Raw genomic sequence first — 14,483 nt, forward strand, 5'->3', positions numbered from 1 at the left:
GTGAAGAATCTGTCGGTTCGATTAACACAATGTCGATATGCAAGTCGAACTTCTGTTTCTCCCCCCCGTAAAAGAGGGCGGTCACGGCGTTCACTTCAGCGTGGACAGCCTCTGCGAGCTGCCCTCCGAGCAGGACCTCATCCTCACCTGCCAGCCAACAAGGACAACTACACCATCGCATTTGAGGGCAGTCTCACCACATACTCTGAGGACAGTGAGTGCGTTGAACCGGCCGTCAATCAAAAACATGGTACGAAACAGTTCCTCAACTACTGATGCATTCCACGATAATGATTCAATGTTTACTCAGTTTGCCATGACGCTAATTTCTGATACTGAATCATTGCCGCATGCATAATTACTCATGATAACTTGCCAACTCATAAACATTACGTTTTCAGACAAATTGGGCGAGGAAGACACCTTAGTTTTAGATAACGATGAAAGAACGCGCAGGAATTTAGAATTATTAGAGAGATGTAAGAAATTAACTAATAAGCTAACTACGTCTATGGCAAGGAGCGATTTAGGATTAACTACTTGGAGTAAGCTTAAGAAACAAACAAGTCAGTCACCCTTAAGGAGGTAAAGTATTTAATAATATTATCTACAGAGAATTTTGTGTTTGTTAACTTTGCTCACCTATTCAATAACGCTTGTGTTTTTATTTTCTAGACACCCATCGGGAAACAATAATGAAGGTTCACACGAAGCGACTGATGCAACAGACGACAACATGAGCAATTCAGTTATCAAAAGCCAAAGTTTGCCAAACCTGTACAGGAGGAAACTTATGAGTAGTTCCATAAATTCGGCAGCTCTAAGTAATTCAACGGTATGTATTAGTCTTTAGCCTGCTAAACATTTTAGATATTTCGCTTATGTCCCTAAGTTGAATTATAATTATCTTTTATTTACAGGTTGACTCGTTCACGGTGAATCAACGACTTACAGGCAACCCCATGTGCATGAAAGTATACGATGTTTCGCAACACCGATCGACCCAAGGAAGCCAACACTCGGAACCTATGAGCACATCTTCAACTGAAAATCAAACGTCTTCTGATAAAAGTCAGCCAAAACAAACATTTAGCTTGGTTAAGTTATTTATGAAACAAAAGAGCATGAGCAACGATGGTATTGTTAGCATGGAGCAGTTAGACAGATCAGAGTGCTGGCCGTCGAGCTCGGGCGGCGAGAGTGGCGAGTCCATGGGAGAACAGAAACTCTCAGATTCGAAAACAGCAATCTCTGAACGGCCACAGATAGATATACCTGCTTCTGAAGTAGAAGAAACCTCTTCTGTTGTGTACGAAGAGATCCCTTCGAGTATTAATCCATATAATAACAGAGTATACGACGAAGTATTAATTGAAGAAGAGGAAACTGGCGATGGTGTAAAATTAAGTGATAGTGAATCGAGTAACCTTTATGCCACCGTTAGCAAACCTCACGTTAAGAGAACTAATTTAAACGTCGTAAATAGTCCGTCTAGAATGAGAAGCAACAGAAAGTCTTGTTCCTCTCAGTCTTCAGCAACTAGCGTTAGTATTTCCAGCTGTTCCGAATCTGATGGAACACAAATTACCAGAATGAATAGACTTTTGCAACGTGAACAGTGTGACAATAAATCAACGTCCACTCATCTTGGTTCAGATACTATTGATAAAAGCATTCAAACATCTAGCATGCAAGTATCAAGTGTATCACAAAGAGAATTATTTAAGATCGTCGAACCGTCATTTTTAGAAAAACTAAAAGAAGGGGATTGTGAAAAACCTGTTTTCGTGTTATATCCTAATTATACTCTCCCAGATATAAGTTTCCTTAATGGAAGACCCAATATTTATTTAAATCCGCTAAAAGTAAACGTTTCTCCAAGATCGAATGAAAGCAAGAGAAACCGATTGCAAGTGAAAGGCAAGCGCCCGTTTTCATGCAATGACCTTGAAGCTTTAAAGAAAAAAGGACTCGGACATATAAGAGATGGGATTCACTCAACTTCTTACTACCTATGGAATGCAAGCAATTATTGTCCGAGGTCCCTGAACTTATGCATCACGTAAAAGATAAAGAAGTTGCGCCGAAATGTAACGACAAGTTTTGCAGCGGCGGCACCATCTTCGAGGTCTAAGAACCGACCCATGAGCTGCGACTGCAATAACTTGGCTGGAAATACTACAGCTGTATCTTCAAGCTCGAGCACAGCTACTCAGCCCTCGTCAGGTTACCGTGGTTCATCAACCATGCTAACAGATTCGTCAGCCAGAATAGCCCAGCACCAGCTGGTAATTTCAACCCTTTGTTTGTATACCGCTACGATAGTGCCACAAGTTCAGAGGCGAGTGGCGTTTAATAATGAGGGACAGAGAATTAATCCAAATATTCCAAAACGATCACTATCCTTGGCGGATCAAAACCGCATTCTCAAACAAGGAGAATTAGCACCTCCGAGGCCACCACTGCCCTAAAAGTATATTGCGCAAGTCAATGGATAAAACACGGAAATCCAACGCACATACCAAACGATACAGCATGTTTGAAATGGATGACCTTATCCAAGATCCGGTCGTCTGCATGACCGCAGCCACGGAACATAAAACTAAAAGAAGATCTTTACCAAGAACCCTACTACTTACAAAACCCTACAGAGTACAGAAAGAACAATGATATAGCTGCTAAGAGATTATCACAACAGTTTCTTGATGCAGCTGAGAAGGACGCCGATTATAATGAATACTATCCAGATGAAGGTGTGGGAACGGAAAGCAGCCTTGAATCTGGAAAATCAAATGAACTGAAGTTCCATAGGCCACATACTCCACCGTTGCCTAAACCAAGAACTAAGAAAATGGAATACACAGAGTTCCCACCTCCCGGCGCACTTATCAGCAGCGCAGATTTACAACAGCTAGAAAGAATTCCTAAAGCACAGTGGATTTAACTGTCTTAACATGGATGAGTGGGATCAAAATCAAATGCAAAAGGTAAGAAATCAGGTGACCAAATTCCTCCAAATGAAGCGATCTCAGGAGGAAAATCAAAGGTCCACAGAATCCAGCGGAAGTAGTTGTAACAGTAAGAATCTGTGAGTTTTGCGCAGAAATCTGAAGGCCACCAGGGCCGATGGGCAACCGTCTCAATTAAAACCAACGGAAGAGATAAAAGCCAGTCTAACGACGCCACCTAACTCGCCCAACATATCCGCTGTGATAGCACAGAGGCTGTACCAGGTAACGTTTCATTTGCTAAAGCTACTTCTGCTCACATGCGTCATTAGCCGTTCATTACTGTGAGTATCTTCGGTTCTTGATTTGCTCTTACGTTTTATTTTTGTTATGTTATTTAGGTTCATGTGTATGCAGAACTGTTAGCTTTTATGGATGTGCTATAATTTTATGCTAAAGCTATTTTTTTTACGTTGCACACCTTTCTCTTAGCAAGTTGAACACGTTACCTGAGCTTGTCACTCATTAACCATTCGAATGTGATTTGATTTGTTATAAGTTTTTTCCAGCGAAACAAAGATAGAATACGTTATATATTTCTAGGGCAAGAATCTAGCTGAAATTCCAATCTGTGAGGAAGCGGAAGTTAGCCCGGATGAATTTGGAAGTCCCATCCGCCATGATACTAGGGCAAAATATGATGTCATTGATGTGTCACAAAGAGAGGTAATCTTAATGAAATGTTTAACAAAATGTAAAATAGTATAATTATGTTTATAGAGTAACCTACTTTTTCATTTTTTTTATAATACACGTCTATTTATAATGTCAATTTATTTATATTTTCAGCTTTAGTCTCCAACGTGACCGATGCTGTTGAAATGTTAATTCAACATTTCTCGTCTGCTACGGACCAAGCTGAGTTAGCGTTTTTGGGTGACTCCAAAGATTCTCCAGCTTGCGCCAAAATTGCACTCAACGCGCTATGCCCAGCTCTATACGCAATATTCAGGGATGGCCTTAAAGAAAATATCGAAACCTCGTTTGGGGCTGTTAATAACTCTGTATGGCAGATGGTTGAAGCTACTGCGAGGCAAGGTAAAGTATTGGTACAAATTACCCATTCTGTACATTTTTAAAAAGTTTTGATTTTTAATTGACTTATTAATTTCTTAACAGGTCCAATAACAAAATCTCTAAACGAGTTGGTTTTTGAGAATCAACAGCGAAGATGCAGTCACCGAAGGACTTGTCAAGTTTAACGCTTTCATCCTTGGACTGCTGAAGTAAGTACTTTAACCTTATCCAAAATCAATGGTTCATTTCTACCAAGGCCAGGGCAATTCAGACTAATATGTGTTTATTTCACTTCTAGCGCGCAGTCTGTAGATGCTTGGGTGTCGTATGTTCGAACCCGGGAGTCAGTACTCGCCAAGCACTACAGTCCAGATTCTCTGATCCTCGCCGGTTGTGTGGGAGAGACGCGATGCCGGGCACTGCTAGATACTCTACTTGCCAGCTTGGAACCGCTGAAGCTCTTACCTTTCTCGCTCGATCTCATGTTTGAAATGCGTGAGCTACACAGAAGTTTCAGAAGATTGAAAGCGACATGCGTGCCGCCAGTCGGGTAAGTTTAGATAACATTCACAAACTAAAATATATAAAATGACACTAAAGCTATTCTCCCATGAAATATACCTGAACAATATTCCGTGACTTTCGTGTTCCAAAACCACTATCGCATACTATCAAACAGCCGCCTGCCGAAGCAACATCGCTTTATTTGCATTTTATTGTTTACTGCATGTGCTTAACTCACAGTTCACGGCGTACAAACGCGATATTTTAGCATTTACTTTCGTGCACAGCTTACATAAAATGCAAATAAAGGAATGGCCGCTCGATCGAAATCGATCTATGACCTTGACAAGGACTGAAACTTAATAAACTAACGTTAGATGGCATGATGCATGATGCTAAAAACATTTGGTGTATTTAACAGCCCACTTCGATTAACACTCCACCACTAACACTGAACCAGCGGAATTTGCTGAAGCTGGTGCGTTCGATGCAGTCGAGCGGACTCTCAAGCGACGACTGCCAAACCAGTGTCATAATGAGACACAAAGAGCCTAAAAACAAAGAGCCATCCACACCTGACCTGCTAAACGATTCAGCGAACGTTAAGACCACTGTTGAAAAGAACAGACCGCGCTCATGCGTCAATCCGTCAGCGATTGGTTATGACATTTGTCCAAATAATAGCAGGATAGAAATGGAAACAAACCGCAGATGGTCCGGGGTACACTTGGGCTCTAAATTAACCTTTCGTGTGTTTTAGACGTGGATCCACGTTCGAAAAATCTTTACCCTCGTGTGCCTAAGCGTGGATCCACGTCCAAAACTAACAAACTTTTTAAATGCGATTTTGTTCTCTATTCTTTGGACTTTTGGGTAAATTTTTTTTTGCAACGAAAACGTACTGAATGAATCTGTCACGGGCGGCCATTAGACTGAATGGATTTCGTCATGGGAATGGGATCGACAAGTAAAAACAAGTGCATTCTGGTGACACGTGCGACCGGTGAAATTCCTTTTGTGTGATTCTCACGAAAATAAACAACTGTAAGTATTCTTGTCTATTTTGCTTTTGTTTATATTATGTAGAACATAAAACAATTGAAAATAAATGTATTATTAACTTGATTTGTGATATTTCTACGATCAAATCTCTCGCGATGTTTTTTCTGTCAATGTTTTGATTTTCTTATCGATTTATATTTGCATCTATCTTAAAAAAATGTCGTTATTATATATCATTATAAAGGAAATTTCATTAACTTTCGAATTGCATAAAGGTTTTAGTACATTTTTTATCAGAATATGAAAAATAATTGACATTTTCTAAGGTCATGCAAAATGCACGCACACATTCTCATAATAGGGCTTGCATTTACGTGACGCAGATGACGCAATCGAATGGCGTCATGTTACGTCAGTCTTGATGTTTTTGTACAGTATGTTGTTTTGTTTGAATCCATTGATATATTGAACTATATATTATAATTGCAGTGTAAACTGTATATAGCGACAATGAAATAAATTGCGCATTTTATGGCGTTATTGACACTTGTTATTAAATAAATGGAATGAGATGGAATGGAATGAAACGAGATGAAAAAAAACAATATTATTTTACTATTTCAATATTTTTTACTAATAAACGATACTATACATGCTCATGATATAAAAAAAAAAAAATAACTGGTGTTGTTAATCGATTTCGCTCACGTAAAACTACTAGCGTTTCATATGGTTTCGTCCAAGTTTTCGTAACTATTTTTCTGCACACGGTTTTTCTCGCGTATCTATCTTAACTTTATAATATTATAAAAGCGAAAGCAATAAATATCAGAAAGTATCAATAAGTCATTAGTGGTTTTCTCTTCTTTTTAGGAATTCATCATGGTTGTGGTCCTGGATCTTGACCGGTTTTTGCATAAACGCGACTATATTTCTTGCTATAAAGGAGAGTGTATGTGGCCATGGGAGGAAACCCATTTCTTGCGGGAAAATATTTGTCATATTTGCCACACGGAAGTTAATAACTCCATAAGGCACTTCCGTGTCATCATGAGTAGAAATACAATTCGTCGGCTTCTACTATCAAATTTTTTCTGGTGCAAATGTGGTTATAGTGTATATGATCACTATCCCCCAGACGAATGTTGCTCATAAATTCTTAATTTTAATTTGATTCTTTTTTTAAATTCATTGATCAGATCATTCCAAGAAGAATATGTTTTTATTTTCAAAAATAAAATTGATTTCTTAATCAAATTAACTCATTTTCTCTACGTGGACACAAGAAGGTACTAGGCAAGATCTACGTCGTCCAATAAACTATTAAATGGCATAATTGACTAACTGGTACAGATTTTTTTTTTTATTTCTTTCATTCTGTCATCATTGAAATAAATAAATAAATAAAAAACTAATCTATCCTAAATAACCGTAGGTAATGGAGCCAGACCGAATTATTGACGACGTCGGGCTTCCCGAAGCCAGCACTTCAAAAAGTGTGGTATGCTGCTAATAAATATTTGTATCAAATATTTTTGTTAATCAGGGAATTCTAACAAGTAAATATTTTTTTCAATTTTCATCTTTGTAGGGTACCGGAAGACATTTTCCCGATGACGACGATTATGATTGGCAGCCTAATCAAAGGCCTCATGACCTTGATATGTCTTATTCCGAGGTAGATATTTAACAATTTTTTTTTACTTTTTATTTTTAGAGTTTTGCACGCATTCTCCCTCTGATTAATTATAAATGAATATGATTATATTTGTCACATTATCAAAAAGAATTATCATAAATGGCAATTTACTCTTGTAGATACTCAGTGGGCCATTAGGCGAGGAGCTAAGAGTGGATTCGGGCAGTGAGGAAGAGGAGGAACCTATGTCGCTGGAGGAGCTTCGAGCTATCCTGGAAGAGACAGCCGAAGATGTTGAGGAAGATCCCGAAGAACACGAGAGGCTGTCTGAATCTTTCAATTGGTCAAGCGATTATAGTACATTTAGAGGTCAACCGGAAGTTTATTCCCAGGCAGGCGAGCGAGGTCCCAATATTAAGGAAACAGATCCTCTGAAGCTATTCACTCATGTTTGGGATCACGATATAATGAACAGTATTGTGGCACAGACCAACGAGTATGCCTGGCAAACGATAGCGCAAGCATCCGAGTTACCGGACGGTATCTCGGCGCATTCTCGATTAAATGATTGGGTAGAAACCACTACTGATGAGCTGTACAAGCTCTTTGCGGTGATGATTTTTATGTCGCTGATGGTCGCAGGACGTGTGAGTGAATACTGGAGCACGGGTACCCTGGCCATGCCAGGTTTTCGTAAACTTATGAGTATAAAACGGTACTGGCTACTCATGCGTTTCCTGCACTTTGTCGATAACAATACTATCAGTGTTCATGGTTCCGATCGTAAAGTTGCTAAGATACAACCCATCATTGACCATTGTAATAAAAAGTTTAATAGCATGTACACGCCTCGCAGAGAAATAAGCATTGACGAATCGTTGCTGCTTTTTAAAGGACGCTTGAGTTGGATTCAGTGTATCCGTACAAAAGCAGCACGGTTTGGTATCAAATTTTATGAACTTTGCGAGGCGGTTACAGGCTATTTGCTCAAATTTGAGGTTTACACGGGAAAAAAATATCCACAGACAGGGGACTCTGCGGAGGACTCCTTGTATGGCTTTACGAGCGCAAGTGCGAAAGTGGTGCTAAGGCTCATGCAAAGATTCCTCAACAAAGGTCACTGTCTTGTAATGGATAACTTTTATAATTCAGTTACTTTGACACGATTTTTAAAGTTGAATAAGACCGATGTCATCGGAACTCTGAACAGGCGAAGAATGGGGACACCGAGGGACATACAAATTCTCAACGAAAGGAAACTTCAAAAAGCAGCAGTGGTAAGTAGACACTGTGGTGACGTATCTGTCTTATCCTGGAAAGACGTTAAATTAGTAACCACAGTGTCGACTTACCACAATGCGGACATGTTGCCTGGAAGAAGAGCAGGACAACAAATATTGAAGCCTGTGGTTGTGCACGACTACAATAAGTACATGGGCGGTGTAGATTTAAAAGATCAAATGCTGTCCATGTACTTAATGGAACGCAAAAGGGGGATGAAATGGTACTTGAAAGTGTTCAAACGGCTAATAAATGTTAGCATTTTGAACATTTTTATCATACATCGCGAGAACAGCACAAATCCCCTCAGCCACAGGCAATTCAGATATAAATTGGCGGAGCAACTGGCTCAGAAATACCCAAATTTGACCTTATCTCGGCTAATAAATCCTCCTGCTCTTCTCCGCTTAGATGGTGATAATCACTTTCCAATCTATGCAGATTCTTTAGAAGATCGAGCGGGGAGCAAAAGAAACAAAATTAAAAGAAACCGCTGCGTTCGTTGCTCCTTAAAAAAAATACGGAAAGAAGTTAACACCGTTTGCCAGAAGTGTCAGAAGTTCCTTTGTCTCGGTCAATGTTGGATTGAATACCACACTCTCGAAAATTTATAAAATTTTGTCGCTAATGTAGGTATAACTAACATCGTGCCACAAAAAAAACCCGACTACGGAAAAAAGCATCTGAAAAGTATGAAACAAGAATATATTCCAGAATCAACGAAATACGGTATAGTGAGCATCTCCAGGTTATGGCCGTATTCGCATGCCGTTATGATTTATGCGTGCTTATTTAAGTGCTTACAATGGCATGCGACTACGGCCATAACCTGGAGATGCTCACTACCGTATTTCGTTGATTCTGGAATATATTCTTGTTTCATACTTTTCAGATGCTTTTTTCCGTAGTCGGGTTTTAGTTTTTATAACTTTTATTTTTATTTTTCTCTTTTTGGTGGCTTGTGACAATTACTCAAACTTCACGTTCAGGACAAATACCGTGTCTAGAGCATTTCCAAATAATACGGTCAACACACAAGAGATGGCGCTAGCAGGTCGAACAATTTCTAATTATTCAATCTTTGCTATTTTATTTTTTATTTATTTTAAGTAATATTTGTAATGCCAAATGGTATTTCAATACTCATTGAATCAAAACTAATGCAAGTACGTTATTTGTGAAGAAATCAATTTATTTAGTGCAACTTTTTCTGTCTCATCGGCTTTTTTTTTAAAGTAGCCTATTTTTTATAGAAAAAACTAGCCTATGACACTCCTGGTGTTAAGACGAATCAATCGACACCTCATTTGTCAAAATCTGATGAGTACTTTTTGAGCTACGGTCTAACAACCGATTCAGATACATACATACATACATAGGGTGTCAAACTCATTACCCTTCCTTTTTCCGTAAAGTGGTCATTTTTATTCTATGGTTATTGTCATTATTTAGAAAATTATCCTTTTCCTAGAAATTTTTCCTTTATTTTTATTGTCTTTTTAAGTATTTTTGTTTCCATTGCTTCAATTATAAATTTTGCAAGATCAGATTTTGAATAGAAGGAGGCGACGTAAATTATAATTGATCTTGAAAAATTCAGAAGGAATGGAAACGAAAAGATTTAAAAAGACAATAAAAAGAAAAAAGAAAGGAAATTTTTTTAGATTAAAATAAACCAATTAATTTTTTTTTATTTGTAACTAATTATAAGGAACAACTTTTAATGTTTGTTAATAATTTAATAAATAAAAAGATACAATTTTGTACACGTTTTTTATTTCTAATCCAGCATTAAAGATTTTTCAACAATCAAAAATAAACATCCTGTATCACCGGTCTATGTTATGGCGCGAAATTTAAAATGCTTACACACACATACAAAGGAACGCTCGCCGCTTCCTCGCGCCATTTCATTTCGGCCGTGCATACGACGGTAATTATTACGAGCGTGGGTCAATCACACGAAAGGTTAAAGTCTATCGTACTGTACTTCGTTTGTTTTGATTACAGCTACCTGTGCATTAATTTACACACGCATGGATATAGTATCTAAATTGACAAACACTATGATTGAAGCGAAGTATATTTGAACTTATACGAGTCTAAAAGCATGCAAGATTCTTCATTTCCAAGACATTTGTTATGACCAGTACATTGTCAAACTGATGTGATATTTTATTACGCATATCGTCATATATTTTTAATACCTTGTATATTAAGTTTAAGTAGAACGTTAGAACTCAAATTATTAGGCATGTACTTGCTTCAGTAAAAAAATATTTTTGATTTGTCTCTTGAAATATTAGTACATTTATACCAAAAAATCCAACGATTTAATTATGTTTTAACTCCTCCTTTGACATAATATTGACATAAGATTTGAATAATAAATGAACTTATCTATTACAGCCTGAAATAAACATCCGCAGTATTTGACTCCTAATCAAGAATTTAATATTAGGGATATTATTCAAAATGACAACATTTTAGATTACGGTGAATTTCCCGTTACTTTCAAAGTTTTGCAGCCAGACACGTGGCCTACGAAGAGGAATTAAAATTTAATGAAAGTCAGTATGAAGCTTATCGTTTGGCTCTCACTCACGAATTTGCCGTTATACAAGGTCCACCGGCACGGGAAAAACGTTCATAGGTATACCAAGTAGCTAAAGCACTGTTGCAAACTTGAATCAGAAATCGGTCTCTTGTTGATTAATATGTTATACCAATCATGCACTAGATCAATTTCTTGAGCGATATCTAAAATAACCAAATCAATAGTTCGCATCGGTAGTCAATCTCGCATAAGGCTATGGAGGAATTCAGTATTATGACACTACGAAAAAATCATATGTCAAATACAAAGTACTTTAACGAAACAAAGATTTATTTGGTGAAATCAATGAATGCTCTACAGGAAGCCTTGCTGGAGCTAGATGTTATAAATAACGGAGTGGTTAGTTATAGTTCTCTACTATATCATGTTCCTGAATTACGTTATCTAGACTATATTATATGAAAAATAAGATTCACGTCAAAGACCCGTTAAACCATTGGTTATTTGAAAACTATAATTTAGCGTATACAACGAATTTCGAGGAATGTTTACTGGAATATGAAGCCATGACAAACGATGAAAATGAAGATGATAGAAAACGAAATGAAGTTGTATTGGATGATCTTTCAACGGCAGATAAAAAAGTGAAAATGGATAATTATGCGTCATTTTCTGTCTCTGAAACTAAGAAACAGATTCGGAAATTAATTTATGAATACAACAAGAAAATAAATGACAATGAAAAGCAACTTTTACAACTCTCTATACAGCTTCTTCATTCTCAGATACTTTTATATTCTGTAAGTAATAACTGTTTTACTAAATTACTACGCATAGATTTCTTTTCCGCTGTTATTGTTCATGCACAGTTGTGACATCTGGTGTTACCTATACTTTGTTCGTATTTTATAAGATTTTAATTTTTACAAAACTTTATGTTATTTAAGGACATGGCGGCCAATCGGCACATCAACGTAACATTTCGTATTAGTTCGACAACGAATTTTTCTGCGATTCCCATGCGACATCGATGGTCTACGTATTTCACGTGGGTGAGAAAAATATTGAATCAGGTGCAAGAACAGGTCCAGACCTTAGAGGTAACAATTTTCATATTATCGCATGGTGTAATTGGTAGATAGTATTTTATCATCTAATAAACATATACTCGTAAAAATCTCGTGTCGCGCCTCGGAAACGGCTCTTACTTTATTACTAATGATTAACAATAAAAAATACGTATTTTCAATGAACTTACAGATTTCTAAATATGAGAAGGTGTCTTCTTTTGTTCGTCATGTTGCTATCTCTCTCGGACCAGAAGAAAAACAGTTAATAATAATTACTAATACACCCCTCGGGGCGAGTCGTTATCTCATCATGGGTATAACGCAGGACCAGAGGGCTAATGCCGCTAAATGCGATATTAATGCTTTTTCAAACCTTGAGATGTAAAAAGGCAGGTGCCATAATTCTCCGAATAACCCAAGGAACTGGTCCACTTAACATGTCGCATATATATAATAGCCTAATTATTTTTACATACATATTGCAACAGTTTTGCATCTACTTTAGATTATTCATGTCTGTTATCCCATAGAGCGGAGGTGAATTATCCCTAGTAGATGCCCCTTCACATTGTAGATTAAAGTTCTCACGAAGGCCTCTGCACGTTGGATCTGTGTCCCCATTCACGCCTTTAAAGAGGACCGGGTCTCTTCTCATAAAGTAAACCTGTGAAGGAAAAGATTACTAATACTAAAAAATGCAAAACATGTTTCTTTGGAAATGAGTTAGATAGACATATATTGCGTATATTCCTTGGTCCAGCAAACTTGGTTTCACTTGCGGTTATTTAAGATCGTAAAACGGATTTACGGAACCTTTTCAGCAAAGTTACTATGAAGGAAGATAATTACTAAAGATTGTTACTGTTGCATGTACGTGATTTGAATGTTTAGAGATTATTTTTTAAAACTGACCTTATTTGAAATTCATGCCTATACGTACTCGGAAGTATTAATTTTGACCTAAACATTTTCAGGCGGAAATACCACCAATGCTTGAAGCCTACGAGGAAACAAGGTTAATGATGGATGCCGAAATAATGAAAAGAATGGATGTCAAAGTGGTAGGAATGACGACGAGCGGAGCTGCCAAAATGCGGAAACTGCTGTCAGCGGTCGCCCCCGAAAATTGGTAATCAAATTAATGACAACTATTTTGGTTATACAATACATAAAATCTTGCTTGGACTTAAATAAACAGTAAGATTTTTAAAACGACTAGTTCGAGTTATAACCACAGACAACTGGCTAATAGTCAATTAAGTACACTTCTTCCATTCTACAGCGTACCTTTAATTGAATTGTTACAGTTATAGTAGAAGAAGCGGCAGAAGTTTTGGAACAGCACATAATTACGGCGCTGACAAGAGACTGCCAACACCTAATCCTCATTGGTTCGTAGTCGGAAAATTCTTAAAAAGTGAAGAATAAAGCTGTGGAAAAAATTAATTTGATGGAATTTTAATTTTTAGGTGACCATCAACAGTTGCGGCCTTCGGCATCTCACATTAAGCTAGCCAGGCATTACGGGATTGAAGTGTCTCTGTTTGAGCGCATGATAACAAACGGTATCCATAGCCGGCGGCTGAACGTGCAGCACCGGATGCGTCCGGAGATAGCCGCACTCATAGCACCAAACATATATTCTGATTTAGCGAATCACCCATCCGTCGAAAGGTTTGATAACATACTCGGTATGGAAAAGAACCTCTACTTCTTCACGCATAATTTTAAAGAGGAGGTAAGTACTTACTTTTGTAATAGGAATGGGTTTGAATGCTGTTAATTTTACACAGGTGATTTGATGCATTTGTACTTGACATTTCCAGGAATCGTCTGATAGTAACAGCCGTTCTAATAGCACAGAAGCTGACATGACGCTTGCTCTAGCGAATTATATCATTCTACAAGGGTACAAACCAGAAGACGTCACCATACTTGCTGCATATTCAGGACAAATGTTTTATATGAAACAAGTAAGTGTGCTGATAATGCTGTAAAAACAGAATTGCAATAAATCCATAATAATATTATTAATGTAAAGGTATCCAGTGGTATCTGCCTGTCTCGCTTTCACGTCACACATCTTTGACAGTCGTTACAGGTAGTCAGAAGCTTGAAAAAGTCTGACAACCAGTCTAACCAAGGGGTATCGTGTTGCCCAGGTAACTGGGATGAGAAGGTCAGATAGGCAGTCGCTCCTTGTAAAACACTGGTACTTAGCTGAAACCGGTTAGACTGGTAGCCGACCCCAACATAGTTGGGAAATGGCTAGGCCAATGATGATTTATGTATAATACGTGCAAAGCGGTTTTTGGTATTTTTTTATTTTAAGGGGGGTTTAGTATGAGGTATAACATGTGGTCATGGTTTGACCCCTCGCGCGCTATAAACTGATATCCACGCGG

At 37.8% G+C, this 14,483-nt stretch overlaps 4 protein-coding genes across 4 annotated transcripts; all 4 read left to right on the plus strand.

The window, feature by feature from the left end:
* Window positions 1-108: 108 nt before the first annotated feature.
* LOC113507091 lies at window positions 109-2,116 on the plus strand (the record flags this gene model as incomplete). The annotated part of the gene is made up of 4 exons (XM_026889942.1): window positions 109-250; window positions 402-585; window positions 676-835; window positions 921-2,116. Coding segments are annotated over 4 exons (1,632 nt in total), but the record flags the coding sequence as incomplete, so codon positions are not given.
* Window positions 2,117-2,144: 28 nt separating this feature from the next.
* LOC113507093 (RUN and SH3 domain-containing protein 1-like) lies at window positions 2,145-6,452 on the plus strand. The gene is given in 10 exon segments (XM_026889945.1): window positions 2,145-2,288; window positions 2,699-2,934; window positions 3,104-3,233; window positions 3,552-3,702; window positions 3,798-4,046; window positions 4,128-4,159; window positions 4,161-4,234; window positions 4,324-4,575; window positions 4,951-5,573; window positions 6,405-6,452. Coding segments are annotated over 9 exon segments (1,296 nt in total). The 3' UTR covers window positions 4,979-5,573; window positions 6,405-6,452.
* LOC113507090 (piggyBac transposable element-derived protein 4-like) lies at window positions 6,370-9,561 on the plus strand. The gene is made up of 4 exons (XM_026889941.1): window positions 6,370-6,878; window positions 6,967-7,032; window positions 7,123-7,209; window positions 7,350-9,561. Exons 2-4 carry the CDS (start codon window positions 6,970-6,972, stop codon window positions 9,063-9,065), a joined length of 1,866 nt encoding a protein of 621 aa, XP_026745742.1. The 5' UTR covers window positions 6,370-6,878; window positions 6,967-6,969; the 3' UTR covers window positions 9,066-9,561.
* A 1,889-nt stretch (window positions 9,562-11,450) lies between these two features.
* Window positions 11,451-14,189, plus strand: LOC113507092. The gene is made up of 6 exons (XM_026889943.1): window positions 11,451-11,808; window positions 11,956-12,108; window positions 13,053-13,207; window positions 13,386-13,469; window positions 13,548-13,816; window positions 13,905-14,189. The coding sequence occupies exons 1-5, from the start codon at window positions 11,467-11,469 to the stop codon at window positions 13,549-13,551; spliced, it is 738 nt and encodes a 245-aa protein (XP_026745744.1). The 5' UTR covers window positions 11,451-11,466; the 3' UTR covers window positions 13,552-13,816; window positions 13,905-14,189.
* The last annotated feature ends 294 nt before the right edge of the window (window positions 14,190-14,483 follow it).

Source organism: Trichoplusia ni, unplaced genomic scaffold (assembly GCF_003590095.1).
Source record: "Trichoplusia ni isolate ovarian cell line Hi5 unplaced genomic scaffold, tn1 tig00000593, whole genome shotgun sequence".
NCBI lineage: Eukaryota > Metazoa > Arthropoda > Insecta > Lepidoptera > Noctuidae > Trichoplusia > Trichoplusia ni.